The 23,483-nt window shown below is 35.9% G+C and overlaps 1 protein-coding gene across 15 annotated transcripts in view; it reads left to right on the top strand.

Annotated features, from left to right (window-relative positions):
* The window catches only part of DMD (dystrophin), a 1,154,126-nt gene that overhangs the window by 566,531 nt on the left and 564,112 nt on the right, over positions 1-23,483 (top strand). For all 15 annotated transcript variants that reach the window (XM_085210257.1, XM_085210277.1, XM_085210286.1 and 12 more), the window contains one exon: positions 6,164-6,336. In XM_085210257.1, coding sequence (XP_085066383.1) covers positions 6,164-6,336 — 173 coding nt within the window. The remainder of the gene's footprint in view (positions 1-6,163; positions 6,337-23,483) is intronic.

Below are 23,483 nucleotides of genomic sequence, written 5' to 3' on the forward strand. Positions count from 1 at the left end.
GCACACGACTAAAATATTGGAGCAAGAGAATAACTGACAATAGGTCTGTGTGAAGAAACAGCAGATCACTCCTTTTTTCCTCTTGTGATTTAGTATTAGTAGGTTAAAGGGGTTCTGAGTATTGACTGTACTAAGTTAATTTCTAGATCGTGGAATGTGCCAGTGTTATTGTCATTCTTCATTCTAAACAATCACTCTTGACAGAATGACTCTTACACACAGAAAAAAAAAAAGAAAAAAAAAAAGGCATAGACCATGTAAATTATAGTTAATGAACTAACACTTTGTCCGTGTCTGTAAACTCGTTATGCTCATTACTAGATGGGCTGGAAATACAGTGACCTAGATCAAGTAGTTTACTGGCAGTTGACTTCCTATTGACATTTGGACCATCTTTATCTGATTTAAATCCATAACTAATCTGTTCTTCACCCACGTATGTTTGCTGCTATTAGAGTTGACACTGACTTTAATAATATTGATTACTGAGGTTAGAAGTAAGCATTGCCATAGGTTTAATTTAACTGAGCTATTAAATTGTTATGAGATGCATTTGTGGGCACATTTCCATCTTCCAAATAAATCTCTCAAAAGAGGTAAGTGGATCTTACACATTTGTGGGTTTTTGGAAGGGTATAGTTTTGATCTGAGCCTGCTTAATGAATATTTATTTCCAAGTAAAAGCATTCATCATTGTCATTATCCTGCAGTAAAAATAGAAAAGTAGTGCATAAATTGTTCAGCAGCTGGTTGGGAAAGGTTTGAAATTAAATTGTGGTTGATTTTTATCCCTGGCAGATTTGCATGAATCAAATTACAAAGCTGTCATGGATAGCTCTGTGTTTTAAAACTGAGTTTGTAAGGTTTCTTTTTCACTCCCATTCATAAATGATCCATTTCAATTAATCCTTAGAAGGAAAAATAAATTTATTTACAAGAATCTTTCACTGTTAACCACTTTGAACATTTTTCTCCAAAGTAAATGTGTGTATTAAGACTTAAATCTGATTGCTTGAAATCAATCTAGTTAATCCTGTGATCCAGTCTGCTAAATATCAAATAGAAATGAAAAACATGCTTTTATTAATTGCAAAGACAGTTCTAACAGTCACTTTTTATATCAAAGGAATGTAAAATAAAATTAAAAAAAAAGGAATATGTGTATGTGTATCCAAAAATAATACTACTTCTAATATTTAGTAAATTATTATTATTATTATTAGGCACATTTAGTAAGTCCAAACACACTAGCTTCTAGGAACATTCTCTTCATTGAAAGTTTGAGTAAGTGGTAAGAATAGAGAAACCAGGTCTTTCTATCTCATAAAATCAGGGATTGCAGTATTTCTATTACCCTATTAAAAGTTCTGTTATGTGTGTCCTAATACATAATACATACTTGTTCACCACTGAATTTACACTATTTTAAAAAGTTTGAATATTACTGTTCTGTCAAAGATGGAGCTCCACCTGTTCACATGGGAAATCTCAGTTCATAGATTGAAGGATTAAAGAATTGAATTTAATGAGATGCTCTCAATAGGGCAGATTTTGTTACAAGCAGAAATATTATGGTACTTTTGCCTACTATTGATAGTGACTTGTGTCATTTCACTTTGGATGCTAAATTTATTGTTTTATGATACAACTGTAGCAGAAACACTAAGTCAGGGCCTGAACCAGTGATTGAACACCTGGTGGGAAGGCAGGGCCAACCCAGGGGAGCTCAGCTGCATACAATGCACCTGAGTAACCAGAAGGGGTGGAGCCAGGATCCACGCCCTCACAGACCTCATGTAAGGGTTGGCAGTGGAGGCATGGTTATCTTAGTGGAGGTCCCTGTGTATCTGAGGCCTTCTGAAGGTAAGCAGCTTCTTTTCTTTGTTTTTGTGTCTATGGCAGTTTGAGCAAGTTCTCGCTTGCTACAGCCTGGGCCTTGCTGCTCTGCTGTCTTTGCTGTGTTTTCCGTCATGTTACAGCAAGTTTCTGGAATTTCAACCTTGTTCTGCGTTCATAATCTCTGAGTTCACTACGTAGCTTTTATTGTAGTTACAGTGGCTTTAATTGTGGACCATGTGCAAGGATACTTTCATATCCTTGCAGTTCAAAGAGTTTAGCTAATCATTACTGGCACGAGAATTTTCAAAATGCTTCCTGAAAGTTAAATGTTTAACTTTGCATATATTGAAATTAATCTTGTTTTAGAAAGTCAAGTTACATTGCTCCTATTGCACACGATGTTCTCTATATCATGGTTATCTCATGTAAACTATGTATCTTGTTGAAACTTCAGATTATTTAGTATGATATGCATATTCTGAAATAAAATAACTTATCAACTTGAGAGTTAAAACATATTTTTGCTTATGAAAACATAGTAGAAGTGAGTGGATAACATGAAACTGCCTCTTAGGGATTTAGGTCATTATATTTGCATTTATAGCTGTATGTGAGAAAGCATTTAGTTGACTTTTGTGTTAAGAATTGCTGTTATAGGCTTAGTGTACTTGTGTCTACTCATTCAAAAATTACATGAACTGTGAAATCAAAACTCTTATTTTCTGAGGCTGCTTACTCTACATAGTTAATGCTGCAAATTTGCAGTAAAGTATATTAATCAGGCTGGGTTTTTTTTTCTTAATTTTAGAAGGAACTCTATAAAATATGATTCTACATTTAGCTATGATATTTTTTAATTATATAATAGTTTTAATATGGAAAGCCATCTGGTTCTTTGAGAAAGGGGTTTCTTGTGTATGCATAATCATTCTAATAGTTCTGGTTCATTCTTTTATGCATTTCCAGGCAGCACTTTACTTAGACTTAAAAAAAAAAAAAAAAAAAAAAAAAAAGGGTTGTTTCTTGCTCTACTTCTTTAAATATAGATGTATTCATGCTGATGTTTATATATATATTTCAATTCTTTTGCCTTCATGTGGTAGCTATTACCCTTCATTTACTGAGAGGAACTTTTTCGTGCAGATATTTCTAAAGTGGCTTATTTGGGGTTTACAGTGTATTTCCTTTAAGCGTTATGCTGCAGTGATTATGACATCCAGAATACCGCCATAATCTTCTTTCAATATATTGTACTTGAAGCAATAATACCCATATCAGATATTGTAAGTTGTAGTGTATAGAGATTTTAAAATTAGAAATAATTCCTGGAATTCTTCTAGTTAATCTTGATTACTAACAACTGGTTCTGGTGTTAGTACAAAAATATGATGAATTATAGGAAATTTACTATTTGTATGATTTGCAAATATAATCTTTACCTGTCAGATAATGGCAAATTCTGAGTTATAAAAATAAGCTGAATTTCAAGTCCCTATCGCTCAGATTTCTCTTTTTGAGAGCAATGAGATGGATCATTCCCCAAAGGCTACTGTCACAGTAGCTGCTAATGATTTTCTATATAATTCTTTTTTTTCTTAAATATTAAAGCCTTGTGCATTTCTGTTAACCGTGTTGCAAAGTCTCCCAAGGCATTTTTGATAGCTAACTGCTTGGAGCTATTCTCTTGAACATGAATGATAGATGGAGTATATGTATGAAATACTTATGTTTATGCACACGCAAATGCACGTGATCTCATTTCTTTACTTCAATCCTATGCCATTCAGTTGTGTATTTCTTTTATAGAAGGTCAACTGTATTACCTTTATTTGTCTGTAACAGCTCTGCTCTAAACAAAAGCTAAGATCTGCCTTACACATCAGAAATTACATGCCTCTCCGTTGGCAACTCATTGTGAACATTTTGAGATTTACCACTTATCAATTCTGAAGTGTATAAATGCTGTTTCAGTTGTATATATTTGGTAAATGGATTTACTCCATTCTGGGTTGTGAAAACAAACAGGGAAACCAACACAGCATTGTTTTACAAGTTTAACCAAAAAGTATTGCTAGATATACTGTTATTAAGCATAATTTCCTATGGCCGTGAAATTTGCACACTTGCATTTCTGTGTTTATGCTTTGTACTATTACAATGAAATCAATGCCTATTTTTCAGATTTCTCCACCAAATCATTGTTTTCATAAACTTTAATAAAGCTTAGCACTTTAGTTTGCTAAGGTCTCCCATAGATTCCCAGCAATTAGCATATTATACATCCACAGTACAGTTACAGAACCTCAGTATTCTCCACAGTTGTTTTTGCTGGTATTTGCTCCAGGGTATGGTTTCTGAGCTGTGGAGTAGAGGGAAGTGAAAAGTCAGATCATGGGTAAATACTGATATTCCAAAACTTCACCACATCTTCATTATATGGGATCTTAAGTTCTTTTTTTCCAAATGTTTACGCAGAACAGTGTGTGTGTGTGTGTGTGTGTGTGTGTGTGTGTGTGTGTTATGAACTATATATAATGATTACATATACATGTTTAGCACTTCAAATTTATAGATAACTAGATTTATACATAAGCAATGTTCTAAACATATAAATATATATGTTTATATATGGGTGTATATAAAAATTATAGGGGTGTGTGTATACATGTAAATACTGAAGTGTGTGCAGTGAAATAGATTTCTTGGTCCATGATTAATTCCTGTGCCAGAAATTTAATTAACACTTAAATTGTTGAAATTTGTGATTGATAGGCTCTTTATGATAGGAGATACAATTAAAATACTTTCAAGAGGTTCTTAAAAGTTTCTAGCTGTAAGAACATTAAAAAGACAACAACAGATTAGCCTGTTATAAAATTGACCATTTTTTCTCTGTGACAATAATGGGCTCTGGATTTCAGCTTGTATAGTTCAGGTAATTCCAGTCAGTGAGAGCTTGCAGGATCAAACCTCTATTTTATCTCTTTTGTACTATGTTAATGTATAAATGGGTTACTTGTCCTTCAGAGTAGGTGAGCAAAAGAACATTGAGCAAGTCAAATATATATGTTGTCTGTTATGAGGACTGTGGTACTGTAAAAACATAACAGCTGAACAAGTTAGTTGTATTTAAGGCACTTTTTTCCTGTCAAACGCATACTTATTTCTCTGGTTTTTGTATTCATAATGTGAGTTTGAAAGGCAAGCTTATGTACCTCGTGGTTTTCAATTGATCCAAAGTACATTTGTGTCTTCTATCTGGTAAAGAAGAAAATCAGAGCAGTACTAAACTGTGCCTGTTTAGATGGTAGACTGAAATGTATCATGAACTCCTCGGTTTAAGGGTTTAATTGGCTTGTAAATAAGGATTTACACGGAGAAAGTCTCTGCTAATGACTTTCTGTTGCATTTAAAGCTTTTCTAGTGAAGTCAGCATGCAGTTTATGATACTATTTTTGCTCAGCATTGGGTTTTCCAGCAAATTTGGTCATTCAAATGCTTCTGAAGGATTTAACATAAGAAGCTCAACCCTGTCTCCTTCATAGAACAGAAATATACAGTATATTTACATATTGCTTTATAGAGAAAAGAAGAAAATCTGCATAATTCAATGATGATAATGAATGCATTAGTAGTTGCGTAATTAGTGGCTATTGACTAAGGGCGAGTATTTAAATTCCTTCACGTATTTTAAAGATTTCAAGGCCTGGAGTTAATTTTTTTTCCTATTTTTTTATTTTTTTATAGACTGCATTGTGCAGTTAGGCAAAGATACTGTTAACTATTTTGCGTTTTTCTAAAACGCAAAGAACTGAGTATTACTAGGCGTAAAGGGCTAAGAGCAGAAAGACAAGTGCTAAGTTGTCAATGTCCTAAAAAGGACTGATATCCAATAAGCTATCTTTTTCATCCTGTAACTTTGGTATCTATGTAATATGTGCTGAAGCTGTTATAAGAGAGGACCCTAACTGTCAAATAATCAAAGAATTTTCTCAAACATGAGCCTGTAAGGTGACACTTTGTTCTGCTTTCTCTAAGAAGGAATGGGGTTAAAACAGTTATTCCCTTGGTGTAGGGGAATTCGTGACTGACTGAATCAACAGAGCTTTGCTTCCCCTACAGCCATTACCTTTCTCATCTGTAGTTAATTACATCTTTAAAGAAAGAATGGGTGTTCAGTCATTATTACCTGGTTGTATTCTAAAATGTTATCGCTGTTTAGGCTGTTGTTCAACTTACTTTTTCCTGTTTGTCTTTTGCTTATGGATAATGGCTTTTTACAGCTGATATCTTGTTTTTCTTTTAAAAAATCTTGGTGTTACAGAACATTAAAGATCGCCTGGGGAGACTCCAGGGTCAAATAGACATGATTCACAGCAAGAAGACACCGGCTTTGCAGAGTGCTACGCCAAGGGAAACAGCAAATATACAAGAAAAGCTGACTCAGCTTAATTCCCAGTGGGAGAAAGTTAACAAGATGTACCGGGACCGACAGGCGTAAGTAAACTTTAAAAATTCTTATTTCTGATGACATTTGTTGGTATTTGGTTTTATTATTGGTGATATTTTTCCTTGTGCAGAAGCGACTTATAAAGTTGTAAACTATACTTTCTTCTAACTAAGCATAGAAAATCTATAGAAAATTGCAATTTAAGAATTTTGTAAAATAGTAAATACGTTGACCAACTGTCACTTGATCAGTCCAAAACCTGGGATGGTATTGCATTTGTGTTTGTGTCACTACAAATATTGTACCTTTATGTGAGATACTATCAGATAGTTATTCTTTCATACCTATACCCAGCATTATTAATATAGAAATCTTAACCTGTGATGGATATAACTGAGTAAAATACTTTGTAATTATAGGGCATTTACTAGTTCTACGAGCAATTCTAACTGTATGTCTAAGGAGCGTGGTTAATTTTGCTAGAAGCTCTAAATGCAGCGTCACTTTTTTTTTAAAGTCTTTGTGTATTAGTCATAATGAAGAAAAAATACAGAAGGGCGTTTAAAAGGAGAATAAAACCAATCTTCTGCACATGGTACTTACTACTTTATTTATCTTAGTATGCTGTTTAATAGTTAACAAATAACTTTAGCTTAAATAAAAATCATTGTTTCAAATGTTTATTGAATTACCACAGACAAGTCCTTGACAATTCTGAGAATGTAAACTATTAATCTGATACTGAAAATGCTTGTATACTAGGAATATGTAGGAATATCACAAGGTTGGCAGTTTAGAAATGCTTTCAGGTAACTTGCTATTTAAAAAATTCATTTGATATGCTACTCGGGAAGAGAGTGACTTGAAATTTAGTAGAATATCAACTTTAATTATGGTATTGATAATTATTGCACAGTATAGTAGGTAGGGATATGAGTCCAACCCTGTAAGCAATGACCAGAAGAAATAAAAGTACTTCCTGTAGACTAAGATTGTGCTGATCTTGTCTTACAGTCCAAACCTTGGTAACATTTCTAAACAAAGGATACATGAATATTGGTCTACAGCTGTCACTGCAAATCTTTCAGCTGTCAGCCATTCAGTAGCTTTGATTTAGGTTGCTTGAGAGAGAGTAAAGCTTAAAAAGAGAAGAGACAAAAAGAAAGAATCATGGCCAAAATATGATTCAGTAATCTTCAAGTCACCTCTGTTTTGTCTCAAAATTTTGAGATTCTAACATGAATATCACTTTTTTTTAATAATAAGCCTCTTTCTAGTGTGGTAAGAAATACCACGCTTTGTTCAGCATGATGCCACATATAAAAATTCTGAAGAAGTCAGAAGCAGAGTCTGGAGCTCAGCTGCTCACACAAATAGCAAAAGCAGGATGTTTAGTGTTGTGCTTTTTCCAGAGGTGGCTTTGGCCCAAAGTCACAGAATCACAGAATTGTAGGGGTTGGAAGGGACCTCCAGAGATCATCGAGACCAACCCCCCTGCCAAAGCAGGTTCCCTACACCAGGTCGCATAGGTAGGCGTCCAGGCGAGACTTGAATATCTCCAGAGAAGGAGACTCCACAACCTCCCTGGGCAGCCTGTTCCAGTGCTCCGTCACCCTCACCACAAAGAAGTTCTTACGCACATTCGTGTGAAACTTCCTATGCTGCAGCTTATGTCCGTTTCCCCTCGTCCTGTCTCCACGTACCACTGAAAAGAGACTGGCCTCACCACTATGGCCGCCACACCTCAGATATTTATAAACCTGGATCAGGTCCCCTCTCAGTCGTCTTTTCTCAAGGCTAAACAGACCCAGTTCACTCAGCCTTTCTTCATAGGGGAGATGCTCCAGGCCCTTCACCATCTTTGTGGCCCTCCGCTGGACTCTTTCCAAGAGATCCCTGTCTTTTTTTGTACTGGGGAGCCCAGAACTGGACACAGTACTCCAGATGAGGCCTTACCAGGGCAGAGTAGAGGGGGAGGATCACCTCCCTCGACCTGCTGGCCACGCTCTTCTTAATGCACCCCAGAATGCCATTGGCCTTTTTGGCCACGAGGGCACACTGCTGGCTCATGGCCAACCTGTCGTCCACCAGGACGCCCAGGTCCCTCTCTGCAGAGCTCCTCTCCAGCAGCTCATCCCCCAGCCTGTATTGGTGCATGCAATTATTCCTCCCTAGGTGTAAGACCCTACGCTTGCTTTTGTTGAACCTCATCCGGTTTCTTACTGCCCAGCTCTCCAGCCTGTCCAGGTCTCGCTGAATGGCAGCACAGCCTTCAGGCATGTCAGCCAATCCTCCCAACTTCATATCATCAGCAAACTTGCTGAGGGTGGCCACTATCCCCTCATCAAGGTCACTGATGAAGATGTTGAACAAGTCATAGATTTTGGTCTCAGTACTTCAAAGATGAATCTCTGAGAAATCTTAAGATCTTCCCATATGTGTTTTCTTCCACTGAAGAAATGCTGTTGGCTGAAAGCTTGGTCCACCAATGCTAGCAGTTGTCCTTTGTTCAAACTGCAGTGCTATTTAGCCAGCAGCAGAAAATATTCTGAGGTGAAATGAGTTAGTATTTGTCAGGTATTTTGAAGCCACCAGATTAAAGAAGTAGAGAAGTATGAAGTGTCATTTTTTTTTTTAATTTTTTTTTTTTTTTTATTTCCAGCCTGAGTTTGCCTGGGGGTGTCATCCTCTTTTAGGATGACTGGCACCAACTCAGGGTGATAAGCTTGGCTGCTGCCCAGAATCACAGACCTTTTTTCTTTTAAATCTCTTGTTTGTAGTGTCAGTATTACTGTGTTACTGTTCGTTTGATTTTGTTTGAACTCTGGTATGGTCCCTGTAGCTGCTGCAGTTTTGTGAGGTGCATTTGGACTGCACATGAATGCTTGGGAGGAGATGAAGGAAGACAATACTGCCTTCAGCATTTTGCTTCCAGCATTTTGTGTCTGTAAGGGATTAAACTATCAGTGTAAATCTTCCATTGAGACATGGATGAAGCTGTTGTTGAGATGCATTACTGATGATGATCTTTTAGGACAGTTTTGGAAGTTTTACTGAAGGACTGTTTTGCTGTCACAGGAGTATGCTTAAGGGAAATATACATTCCATGTTTGAAACAGTCTAGGAAAAAAAATTGCCATTTGTTCATTTATGAATATTGGCTTCAGGAAATCAAAGAACTGTAATAGAATTGAAGTCATTTAAGTAATTTCAAGTCAGTTATCACTGTAATTGCGGTAACGTAGAACACTTTCCCTTACCCTCTCAGGTACTAGCAGAGAACTTCCCCTAAATCTCATAGAAATCAATATAAACGCTCATGCTGAATACCTATTTTAAGTTTTTGTTTTATAGATAGTTGTTGTTGCTCTAAAAGGCATTACTGGAGCTGAAATGCCTGCTCTTAATGAAACACATTAAAGAATATATTCATTTCCAAAGTTTACAACAATAGAGGCTGGCGTTGGCCACCCAGAACATACTGGTGTCAGACCCAGAAGGAGAAATTCAGTTATCTATACTGTTGTGTTAGCATTGCTATATCATCTAAGGAAAGAAATTCATACTTTCTTGTTTTTATAATCTAATATCTAAATATCTCATTTGATAGTGATGTCAAATAGGTCTGTTTGAGGAAAATATGTTACTATACAGCTGTTTTCTTTTTGGTAAAATTTGCTTATGAGCTATAGGCAGAATGGAAAATGGATTTTGTAGGTCTTTACGTACCACCTGGAAATCACATACTCTATACCGACATTTGAAAAATGTTCAAGATCAGTTCTGAGGAACTTGCAGTCATTACTTTGAGGAAAAGTGGGCACATGTAAATCAGGTGTGAGATTTAGTGGAATAGAAAGAAAGGTTTGTGCATTGCCATCTTGCATGTTAGTAAAAGCCTTAGGAATTCATACTAAGCTGCTAATTGTTTATTTGGAAGAGGAAAAAAGGGATGGAGTGAATGCAAATAACATTAGCAATAGTTTTATTTACCTTCTCCAAAAAATGCACGGGGTTTTCATACAAGGAAATATGCTTCTGTCTTTATCTTCAGATATTACTCTTTCAGCGTTTTGTTCAGTAATTAGTAATTGTAGATAGCATTGAAAAACTTGAAACTTAGCTGAATACTTTGCGAGTGTATTTTGGAAATCTTCCTTTTGTGTAAAATAAATTTCACACAATAGAAGTTCCAATTTACATCTAGCTATTTCATGCTTAACTTTATAGTGTGTTCCTTACAAGAAATCAAATTATATTTTCAGTTTTCTTTACAGCAGAATATGCTGCAGTTCTACAAAAAATTCATTGTAAAGCTATTTGAATGTTTATGCTCACAAATCCAGTTCTTCTACAGTTGTTGAAAACCTAGTTGTTTTCCAAGTTGTTTCACAGTGTCACTGAGTGTGCCATTGTGTATTCCCTGTAATTAAGTGTTCATACTCTACCTTCTGTAAGTTAACAGGAAATATTTGAAAGAAAAAGTACAAATTCATCAGAACACAAGTTTTCAACAGACTAATGTTTTGAATACAGCCTAGATCTGTCATGTGTTGGCTTGCTTTTTTTGAACAGGAAGTGAGTGGATTTTCAAATTAACTTCAGAACATAGGTGGCTGTGCTTGTGACAGATGTATTGGGTGACACCAAGTGGAATTTGTTAATTTGTTTCATTGGTCCTAGTTTTCTGAGTGCACAACAGTACTGTCATGATTTGTCTATTATGCCCCTGGCTGTTTCATTTGCAACTTCAACCTGTTCCTTCATGACACTAAATTTCAACGTTGTCTTTGTCAGTTGTTGAGTTATGACAATACAGTTGAAATGTTGTGGAGTAGATGCATGTCAGTGTCGATAAGATTACCCGTGTAGGCGCTATGAGTTTCTTATCCCTGCACCAGGATTCACTACAGTCTACCTTTTTTTCTGCAGCCTTAGTCAGGCTGTTTTTTGAATTAATTACGAATATTTAAGAAGCAACATCAGGCTCCTGTAGATAACAATACACAATAATTAATATTTACAAATCCAGGTTGGATGTGGCTCTGGGCAGCCTGGTCTATTGACTGGCAATCTTGCCAATTCCAGAGGGATTGAAACTAGATCATCTCTGAGGTTCTTTTCTATAATTCTATGAAATCTATATTAGAAAACAGATTTTTAAATGATTGTGTACATAATATCTTGTCAACTTAATACTTGCAGAAGAACTTATTTCTCTTGTAGGACACTGTTTTCAGGATGTTTATGCCACAGTCTTGTTTCTTTGAACAGTACGTGGTCTTTAAAAGTATTTCTAACATCATTGGTTCAAGTTCGAGTACAATATAATAGTTTTAAATTATCCTATAGCTGTAGGTTTAGAATTATAGAATATCTATATTTGAGGTCAAGGCAAACGGAGGGGGGAAAAAAGGAGAAATTCTTGAAAGTTTTTAAATTAAAAATGAAATAATTTTACAGATACTGGAGACCTTCAATATTTTTAGACTGTTTTTCTTCTTACAGTCCTAAAAGATCTGTTATTAGTGATTAACTAATAACTAACTTATTAACTAACTTCTTTTTCATGTCTTATTTAAGAAATATTTTCCAAGGCATACATTAGAGCCTAGACAAATGCTCATCTAATTAATATGAAATCTAATTAAAATTAAGTGTTCTGAGAGAGTGTAGGAAAGTTGATACCAGATATCTTTACAAAGCATTTCTAATTCTGAAAAGATGAGGAGTCAAATGTCAACCTTTGTTATTTCAAAAATAGGTGGTTTTAGTACTTTGGACACAGAACAGCTGAGGTTGGAAGGGACCTCTGGAGGTCATCTGCTCAAACAGGGCCACTTAGAGCAAGTTGTACAGCTCTGACAAGGAGAAGATTCCAAATCTCTAATAGTGGTGCAAAACAGGGTGATGACTTTATGAAAATATCAAGCAGCTAACACCTTTTATTGTATGAAAATTAAATAATAAAGAACTCTTCTAAGAACAATCTTAGAAGACTGTTAAGATGAAGAATTATTTCTTTTTAACCAACACTGCTATTAGCAACTATTTGTGGGTTGTCTTACCAATTAGTTGTTGGTATTTACATTAACTAGGTAAGATCTAATGGAAAACCATGTATTCTGCATAAGATTCTATTAATTGGAAAAATAACTATTTTGTAGTCAGATTTCTAACACGTAGCATGTGTTAAAATTACTGATAAATGCTGTTGATTTGAGTGATAATCTGATGCTTGGAATGAGATAGAAAAAAGATGTATAGAGAACATCACTATTTTTCCAATGTAAGGTAACCTGCATGTGTTCTGTATACATATAGAACCAACCACTGATAAACTTCAAACTTGTTAATCTATGATATCTGTATCAGATCCAACCTTTGTGCTCTTTTAGTTGAAAATGTATGGATAGGATACTATGAAATCTGAATTAAGACCAGAGGACCTATTCACTATCTGACTCTGTTTTTAGCATATGACATAGAATCTTAGAATAATATCTACAAGCAACTGATGAGAGTAAAGGCATGCAAGTTTAACATGTTAAGAAAATCCCCTTGCTTTTGAATATAGCTTTCTAGAAACATCTATGTGTCCGAATACACCTTGCATTGCCTCAAGCTCTTACTACTAAAGGATCAATTCTCATTCATCCTGTACCAATCTTGCATGGATTTCTCACTAAAATGCTGTTTTAAAACTACATTCTAGGCCTTAATCTCCATCTGAGTGCCAATTTATATGTTTAAATAATGTAAGTAAAAAAAAATTGCTATAGATCTCTTTCACCAAGCCCACTAGCATTTCTTTGTTCCTTCCTTACCTCTGATAACATGAATAACAAGCATGAGTGCTAACTGGCTTTATTTCAGTACAGGGAGGACTGCAACTTCTTGAAGGCAGAAGCATATTGAGAGAAATACAGTAATAGCAGAGGCTGCCTTATCTAAGAGTATCTGCTCATTGTATTTCTCTTGAGGTTGTAAGTTTTGTTGTTAGGCTTACCCTTGATTCTGAATTCAAGATGACAGGTAAAACCAAGACAGATTATTTCATCCTCAGTGAGAGGTTTCCTTTCAAATGCAAATCTGAAAATAGCCACCACACCTTAGTTATATGTGGAGTAAGCTTTTTTTGCATGCTTTCATGCAATTCAGATGGTTTAGGTTTCAAAAGAGACTCAAATGGAAGCAGCTTATAATATTTGATTTCAGACAGCAGTAGTTTATTTCCATACTACACTTATTTTGTAAAAGCGTTTGGCAGTTGACTTAGGATCTAATCAGTGCAACAGATGTACCACATTTTTCCCCCCCACGATATCACACCATCAAGATAACATATTGATAGGTTTCATTGGTTCCTTAATTGTTTGCAGAGGTGTAAAATGCTGTATAAGAAACAGGTGTAATATAATGTAGAAATTATTTTATTATGGGAAGCCTGGACATGGTTTTGTATACCAATACTTGTAGTGTAGAGAAAATATATGGGAATATTTTTTTTTGTCTTGATTGTAACTACAAAGATTTAATTTACAGCATAAGATTAAAAATGCTTTTTCCTTTTATATGTACCTATTTAAATGCCAGTTTTCATGAACCAGTGTATATAAAACCCTCTTCTAAATGGAATAGCTACAAGTAAGATTTAAATTTATCTGTTAAGGTTTAAATAGTGAATTTGAGCCAGAATGAAAAAATACTACAGCTTTTGGAAAGAAAGACGTATTTGTTAAATCTCTGTCACACAGATTGTTTTAGAACTTAATGCAGACAGGTCTTGAAATGGGAACAAAGGTATTTGTGAAGTGGAATGAAAGGGAAAACAAATAATTCAGAATTCCTTTTCTTAAGCAGTTCGATTATCACATCTGAAATAGCTTGTTTATTCTGTCCATGAAGTGTTTCAGCTGAAAAAAATATTCTGAATGTTTAAGTCAGCCGCCCCTAAGCCTGACAATTAGCATAACTTAGCATACTTTACTGTAAAAGGCTGAGTGACAAAAATGCATTACATTCATACAAAAATCATTGTGGTGGCTTTTTCTGCTGTACAGACTAAAACAAAGCACTTCTCTGAAAAGTCTTAGAAATGTTTTACAGCTTAGTCATGAATGTGTGAGCTTCAGAGCTATGTGAATGCAAATATGCATGAAGACAAATATGGCCAGAAGCAAATAGACTGAATTGTCTGGATATAAACTGTCTTAAGCCTTCACGTCAGATACCAAACATACGACATTCTAGTTCGTGTCATAAGCTAACAGACACAGCTGAAACAGGATATACTTGCTTTAGGGACAATATTATGTTAGTGCAGTTAGTGATTTCACAGATATCCCTGATTTATATCCAACCTTCTCAGACCACTGACAAGCTTATTCATTCTTAGCTACATCCACCTGTGTAAGCGTAACCTAAGAGAGATGCAGTATGTCCTCAGGATTGATGTCTTACTTCTGATGACTTCTATTATTTTCTGTAAATGCAGGCACTTAAGGTACACTTTCGGTGTTATTGATTCATTAGATTGAGATATGCAAGCGATTTTTAGCTAGTTGAATATTTGGTCAACTTTGCGCTGAAGGAGGAATGATATTGTAAGAACTGTTGTTCTGTCCAGCACAACAGATGTTCTAAAATGAGCTCCTTTGCAGAATTCCCTTGATACTTCTTAAAGAATTACTGCTCTTTTGTTGCCATGGTGCAGTGTACAACCACCTTCAAGTTCTTCCTGAAAAAGCGTTTTTTGACAGTAGAGGGAGCCATCTTTTAATATCTGTAGCTGAACTCAAGTTAGAGTTTTGTTTTAGACAATTTTTGTCACGGTCTACTGTTTCTCAGTTGTGTTTACATTGTAGCTGTCATCTAATAAATATCATTTTCACTTTCTTCTTCCAAGGCAGCTTGAGTTTCTTTTTTGTTCAGTGTTTTATACACGCTCCTATATTTCAAAGAGTCAAAGGAGTGGTCTCAGTAGAAAGCAGAGATTCTGTGTTAGTCATCGACCTTAGTAATAATACTTAGAAGATTTTGGAAGTTAGACCTTCCATCCTGGTGACCTTCAGAAACTCAGTGCAGTTAATCAGATTTCAAATTTCAAGGGCCAGTCATTGTATGAGGTGTTGAGTAGAATTCACAAAACACTTCTGGTTTGATCCAGAAGAACTGACCGGAACAAAATGTGTTTGCATTGGTTTTTATAGCGCTATATATGCTGCAGATTACTGGAGTCATCTCTGTTCCAGAAAAATTTGTAATCCATACGCTTGACTTAGCCTTTTATTTGTTTGGGAATTTACAGACAGTACGGTTTTATTTATGATAGGAAATAAACTTCTTCCTTAAAGTGAAGCATTCCACATTCCAGATATTTTCCTCAAAAATAAGCAGAATGTCTGTATTCTGTTTGTTGTTATTTTGAAGGAACTATATGGTTGAACCTCTGTAAACAGTTCTTTCTAATATATTCCTTGTCACTTCCTGGAATATATTATTTTCTTCTAGATTAGACTTGAATTTTAAGTTATTTCATCTGATCTATAATTACCTTAAGTGTGCATTTGCTTTTCCAGTAAAAGATGGATTTGTTCGTAGCATGGGCTTGAAAACATTCTTTCCAAAGTTATACTAAAATAAAATTAGACTGACAGTTTTTTTTATTCTCTATAATTATGCATGGTATCACTCTGGAAAATTGTGTTTTAGTAATGACTTCATTAAGACCACAAGGCAGTTTTCTATCTATTAGAACAACATGGTGATGGTATAAGATTATATAGTTCTGAGCAGATGATCTTTTGTTTTCAAGTATTGTATGACAGCAACGTAATTAACAAGAAGTGGGTGCCAAGATTTGAAAACAATAACAAATTCATGTTTCTCACAGTAAGAAAAACATATCTGTATTTTGGGTTAATGTGTATATTAACTGGCTGGAATACAGATGACAGACAAAATGGACTATAGCGACTCTCTGCTTGTTTTTTTTCTGGAGGAGAGCTTATTCTTCTCCCAAGCATGCAATTTTCCAAAAATCTGAAAGAGCACAGTTACCTTTGCTGACACCTTCCTGTCAGATTTGGTTAAAATTGGCTGAAGAAACTAGGAAACTTATTATTGGAAACAAGTGATGGACAGCATGATCACTTAAGTCTCATTTCCTGAGGTTAAAAATAGAAAACATGCCAATTAAAGGTGTATATGTTTATATAAAAGCAAATAATGCTTAGTCTGTTAGTCATAATGAAAGTCACTAGAATCACTTCTGGAAACTCTGTGATTAGTCCATGCTCCTTAGTTGTCATCTGTTGTGAGGTACTCATTAAAATGTTATGTAAGACTTAGCTGTGGTGACATCTAGGATATTTTAATTCCCTTAATGTTACGGAATCACAGACGAATCAGTTTGGAAAGGGCCTTACAAGGTCATTCAGTTAAACATTCTGGGCATAGCAGGGTCCGTGTGGTCTAAAAGGTTGCTCAGGGCTTTGACCAGGCAGGTCTTAGACTGCGTAACCTCTTGGGAACCTGTTCCATGTTTTGACTGTCCTTATGGTGAATGTTTTTTTTGTCTTTTCTGAACATCTCATTTTGCTTTGTCTGTTGTCTCTTATTCTTCTACCATGCACCCCCTGGAAAGCCTGGCTGCTGCTGTTTGGAGGGGAAAAAAAAAAAGCATTAGGGAAAAAAAAACAATTGCTTAAGAATTGGATCATGTGGGGATTTGGGATGCACAGTAGTCAGTAATGGCTTTCTGATACTGAGTAGTTCAGATTTGGGGTATTAATACTTCAGTAAGATTACAATCTTACTGTTCTAGCCTGTCATTTGCTTCTTCCTTTCCAATGAACTGTTTTATTGTGTCCTAGTATGGAAATGACAGTTGGCAGCACATAAAATCAAGTAATCTGCGGAGCTTAAGTTTTGCTGTTCGTCATATTTTAATTTGAGATGTTTATAAGTAATCAAGGTAAGATGGCTCTTTGCATGTTTTACAAATTTCACAATTGGAAGGAACAAATATTGAAACTAAAAAACAAAAATAACTAACTCAAAGCCATTCTTAATATTGAATTCCTGTGAAATATGGTTGCTTTGCTTTTTCTGAGGTTATATATAAACTCATCCGTTCATTCACATTGCAAACTGTCTCACAATGGTAGGCAGACTTTGGTATCTTTGACAAAGTATTTAAAATTGCCTAGCTATTTATTTCCTTCACCTGTTATACTTGGGGGAGGGAACAAAAAACAAAACCACAGCAATGACATACTCAATAGTATTTTGACATGATAGGAAATAGTGCATCCAGTGGAAAATTATGCAGAGAAATAAAGACTTACTCATATTATTATATCTCTGGAGCCATACTCGGAGACTGCAGGGAGCCTTCCAGATGAATGTCTGGAACCTGCTTGATATAGACCTCTAGAGTACATTAATAATTAGAGGTTATTGTTTTGTCCTGGGGTATCTGCCCACTTTATTTAGGAAAGCTCAATTTCTCAGAACTTTTAAATGTTTCAAAAGTGCTACAGAAAACCAAACCCCTACTTCTCAACACGCTAAAAATGTCAGTTGTAACTACACGTGTTTTAAGAAAGTCTTCTAAGACTTCTTACCCTTCATCATTTTACTCATACTTTTTAAAGCATGCAAACTCTGTATTGGCAGCTCTAGCTGATACTATTCCAAAATGTTTCATGTTCCTTCATCAGTATTCAAGAAAGGGATGCCTTCTACTGTTTTTATTACCCCTTATTGTAAGGTGCTATGTCTGGCTGTAGGACTGCTTCTCTTAGCCATAAATTTCTTTCCTAACCTGTAAGAATGCACATAGTTATAAATGTGTGTGTGTGTGTGTGTGTGTGTTGTTGTATAAAACTAGTCACTCTGTTTTGGAAGTTTTGCCAAAAGAAAATGAGAAAGCAGTAAAGAACAAAATTGACTATCAAGAGTTGCATGTTTTCTCTGGAAGCATGGTTCCTAAAAAGGAGAAGATAATTAAAGCTGTAGCTGAAGAAGGTTCTCAATATTCTTTTAACAGCCGTAAAATTAACAATTTGTAGTGCATATTCCCCAAAGTTGAAGGACATGCTTACATTTCTCTTATTAAAGAGTTTTAAAAAAAAAAAAAAACACCAAACCTTATTTTCAATAGTTTAGTGTAATAAAAACAGCTCATTTTAACGAATTCTAGGATTTGTGTAGTTGGTATTTAGTCACGCAGGTTTCATCCCCTATCTCATAATTTAATGCCAAAATGCAGGTGTCTCTATGAAAAAGAAAAAAAAAAAAAATTGAACCCATTAGAGTCTTAGGTTGGAAAAATGTTTAATTTTAAAGTATTAATAATTTTAGCTGAAACGCTAATTGTTTAATACAAGTTTTATGTAAATTATTAGAGCACTTCAGACCCAATAGTGGCTATTTCTTTCTCTGTAGTAGTAAGAATAATCCAAACAGAATTATTCTCCAAACAAGAAGAGTTTTCTTATCGGCATCAGCAAGTCCTTCAAAAGGCATCAAGGATAAAGATGATTTTAAAATATTTAAGTATTTCAATGCCAGTCTGTGTTCTCCTGTAAGTTTAAATGCCATTAACTCTTCCCAAGCGGTACATATTCGGAATCCGAGCATTAGGTCCTGGTACTGTGGGACAACTCAAGACGCGTTTCCCTGGCTCATAAGAGACTCTTTCCCTCGCGTCCCCGCAAGGTGGCGCCATAAGAGTGGCCGAGCGTTCAGCGCTGCGTCGCCGAAGCGGCGCGTCACTCGCCTCTTCCCGGCGCCTTCTCTCCTCCTGTCAGTGCTCGAGGAGCCCTCCGACGGGCTGGGAAAGCTGGGGTGAGGCGTAGATCTGAGAAAACACAGTTCTTTTCTTCTGGTGTTCCCGGGGCTTTCTGTTCTACGGGAATGTAACGGGTACTGACTGCTGGAGGAGTCTTTCTCTAAGTTCTCCTATCTTATTTCTATTTTGCATTAGGTTTCAGAATAAAAATGGGAGAAAAAGAAGAGGGAGGGTTGGCGGTTTACATTTACATCCAAATATCAGACAACAAAGTATTCCTGATTTTACTAAGCAAACTGGCTGTCATAATATTATGTTTAGAAGCCATTATTCTAATAGCAAGAAAAGGGAGTTAAAAAAGCTGCAACGCAGGTACCCCAAGCTCAAGCACGCTTTAACTATGACTCCTTTAAGCATCTTTCTTCTTTCATTTTGCACTACGAGCAACTGTATAGTTTATCTGTGTTGTCAGCTGGAGAGTTTGACAGTGTGGTAGATCAGTGGAAAAAAAAAAAACAGAAGGCACAGAAATATGTAGCAGCACAGTGTTGCATTTCCGTATCGTCAGAGTGATTAATGGCAAGCACTGCAGTTTGCCAGTAGCAGAAAGGAGCAAATATCCCTGCATTTCTGTACTCATACTTTTTAGTAGACACTGTGGGAGCTTGCAAGACTAGAAATAAATTCCTCTAATAACTGTGAGAGTGTCTTTGTCCCTGCAGTGCACTAAACAGATCAGCTATTCTCTTTACTATCTTTAAATCCTCTGGCACAATGATAGTGCCTGCTAAAGTATGTTTTTTCTCCTTCTTTCTAATCCTGATGCACAATCGTTTGGTCAGTATCCTGTGAGCTTATGCTACCTACTCTGTGTAGCAGGGAAAGCCTTGCTTCCAAAGTTCCTGCCTTGGAAGTACCCTACAAGCATAACGAATCCTAAATGTAACCATAGGTTATGGGCTGGAGAAATCTGACAAGTGGGAATTTTCTCTGTCCTCAGGGCACAAGGGGCCACTTAGTTCCTATGGTATATCTGACCTATCTTGAAGCAGGACTTTGCGAAGAAATTTGAATTTTCTCTCATTGAAATGCATAAGTAGGAGAGATTCTCTTTTCTTCCAGACAACAAAAATCTACTAAGTGTCAGAACAGGATATGAAATGGGAATTTTCCAGTTCAGGAACGCAATAAGTTTGCTGTTATTTCTTCCCTGGTTTTCCTGCCTAAAATCTTTTTATATCATGAGATTGAGAAAGAAAGCTCTCAGCACTGGGAATGAGGAAAATCCTGATAGTGGTGAATGAAGTTCTCCTAGAAGCCTGACAACCCATCTTGTAATTTCTTTCCCTAGCAAGTTGCTAAAGAGCCAAGTAAGAATAAAAATTGCTAAATCGTCAAGCAAGATCCCTTGATTACTTACTAATGCAAAGGAGCATTCAAAATTCTGCCAGACATTAGAGGGCCTTCTACCAAAGATAGTTACAAGGAGCTAGCATGGAAAAATGTTAAGGAACTGAGCCCTGAGATGGAAACATAGCCAGATATGGGCTTATTGGCGAGTGCTGTTCCCGTTATCTATACCATAAATCCATTCCACCAGTGATGTGTGATGAACCTCTATACGTATCATTTCCAACCTTGGATTCTGTATTGTGTTCAAATTTTTCATTCAACCTAATTTAAAATATACATTTTTTTTTTGAAGAATAAGTAATTGGCATGCAAGGGGTGATATGTCATACTTCCTCTTTCTCTTTTTTGCTTCTGAATTTTCAAATGATAAATACGAGAGAAGAAATATGATGCAATTCTCAAGTGTTTCCTTTTCAAAACTAGGCAACTTTCAAAAAAAAAAAAAAAAAAAAGGCACGTGTGTTAAGTACCTTACTGTCCTAGTGTAATCCCATATTGTAGTAACGTAAGTATGTAGTCTCAATAGCATATACTGAGCTGTTTGTGATAAATTTTTTTGCATCTCTTGGAAATGAAGTTAGATTTGTAAACAGCATCTGGAAAATTGAAAAATAAGTCTGTTGGGGTTTTGGTGGGGTATTTTTTGTTATGAAAACAAGAGGGCAGTTTTACATACTAGATTGAGAGATTTCTAGTTCCTGGGCAAGAAAATACAAGGGCTTTGCAACCATGTGCCTTCTGTGCTTCTAATCCTAATTCTTCTCTTTCTTATTGCACTGTAAAACCAAATCAATTCCACAGTTTTCAGTGGAGTTGCACTACTATAAAGCCAGTAAGAAAAAGGAATTAGAAATTATTACCCTTGAAAGAGATAAGAACCATTTTGAAACAATTTTTTTTATTTCAACTGGTGGTTTGTAATGCTGTACAATCATACATGGAAGCATTTATAGAAAATTTATAGAAAGAGATTTGTGACTCAGATTGAGTTTCCAAGTCAATTCCCACCTGGATTTCCACTTTTTATTTTGCTTCATTTACAGACTTCTAGTACTGTAGTAGAAATCTGCAGAAGTTACAGATGATTATTTAAAAAACTAATGTCCATGCCACTGAAGACTGCTATCTGACAAAGTCATGGCACCTTATGTGGTAGAAGCTAGATGGAAACTAATCACAGCTATCATATCCTTTTTCTTCATGAACGCAGGTTATCTCAGTAACTGGTTAGTGTTTACTCTGTATTCATCCCTCATCAAAGGAGCTGAAGCAAGGAATTGATTGACATAATTACATGGAAAGATGACACATGTAACATTGAGAGTAATGGTTAGGCATGTTTGAGAGTAGTATAGAACGCTCTAGCCACCATTTGAGCATTGTGTAGCATGCTAAGCCAAACCGGGAGTGTAGTCAGCAGGCTTCTTTGCCGTTTGTGCTAGCAGAGATGATAAACAGTGATACTAGGAAAATGCTGAAGAGCCTCTCCGATTTTTCCATGGTTCTGCTGGCGATTGAAGAGGTACACATTACCCATTGCTTAGAGAGATTATATGGTTATCTCTGAGATGTGGATGTTTCTGCAATCTTCAACTTGTTTTGTCTGTGAATAGAGTAAAAGAAGGTTGCATTGGAAAAATAAAAAGAGCTATCAGATACCTAATAGCTTTCCAGGATTTACTATTATCTAAGGTTGTTACGTTGTATAAACTTGCAATTTTGCAATCATTATTTTGTATTTTACTTTTAAATTGTCTGGTGTATTATATAGAAAGAAAGAAAAAAAAATATGCTTCCCTCTACTAAAATATTGTTTCTCTTTTTTTTTTTTTTTATAACATAGAACAATACTATTGCTTTCCAGAGTCAGGTAATCTCATTTTCTGAAGTCTTTTTTTTTTTTTTAATTATTTTTTAATATGTACTGTCTCTTCATTTTGATCACCTTTGCAAATCATGGGATGTAGTTAGGGTTGCTCACCAGTTCTAAATGATAACAGATTATTTACTTCATGCTTCTGAAGAGTGCCAGCTGACAAGTTACTACACATTCCTTACCTGTTTTATAACAAGGGAACAGCAATCACTAGCAGAATAGCTTTGTTGTATTCTGCTTTGATCATAAATAATGAGAAGGCCAACAACAGGAGCAGAATCAAGGGGTCCTTCCAGGAGACAAGCCACCTTCAGGTCCATATGCCCAGGCGTATGGGCAGGGCTGTGTGGGGGGGACCAGTGAGGCCTCTCAATGCCTACAGGAGCTTTTGAGACCAGCAGAGAAAGAAACCACTCTGCTGTTTCAGTGTTTCCCACTCACCTGTAGTCTTGTAAATTCTGTTCTACCATTTTTTTGTGAGCATTTGAAAGAAGATGCTGTAAGTTCTTTTTCTCCCTAAGCTTGGTGGCAAATGAGGGGAGACGGAAGAGGCCTGACCATAGCATGATGCTTTCAAACTATGAAGACCATTACAGGACAACTGGATTCTGTAAGCTTTTATACGTTCAGTTTAGTTTTATACGTTTCCCACATCTTTATATGTTATGTGGTGACTTAATTACAGATACAGCTGACTGCTGACAAACACAGGAGCCTCTGCAGATGGGCTATTTCTGTTTGACTAACAAAGGTGGAGGGCTGTGCAACATATGTCCACCCTGGGCTGGGCACAGCACCTCACTCTTGACAGTGGTAAACAGATTTAATTTTGCACTCCATCTGCGCAGATCTCTTATAGTTTGATTTTATGTTAGTCAATTTCAGTCAGAAAGACTGGTTTACTAATCCAGCACGATATATAGATTCTGAACGGGAAGCATTCATTTCCATCCTGTGCTTTTACTGCATCACTGGTTTTGACGCTCTATAGTAAAAAGCCTAAGAAATCTTGACTGCTGTGATGTGATAATCCTTGAATTTAAGCATTTTCTCTAGTCAGCATTTTTGAAATTGAAGTATGTTTTGAAATGTAAATTAGGCACTGA

This window comes from Meleagris gallopavo, chromosome 1, assembly GCF_905368555.1.
Source record: "Meleagris gallopavo chromosome 1, MGAL_WU_HG_1.1, whole genome shotgun sequence".
In the NCBI taxonomy this organism is placed as follows: Eukaryota; Metazoa; Chordata; class Aves; order Galliformes; family Phasianidae; genus Meleagris; species Meleagris gallopavo.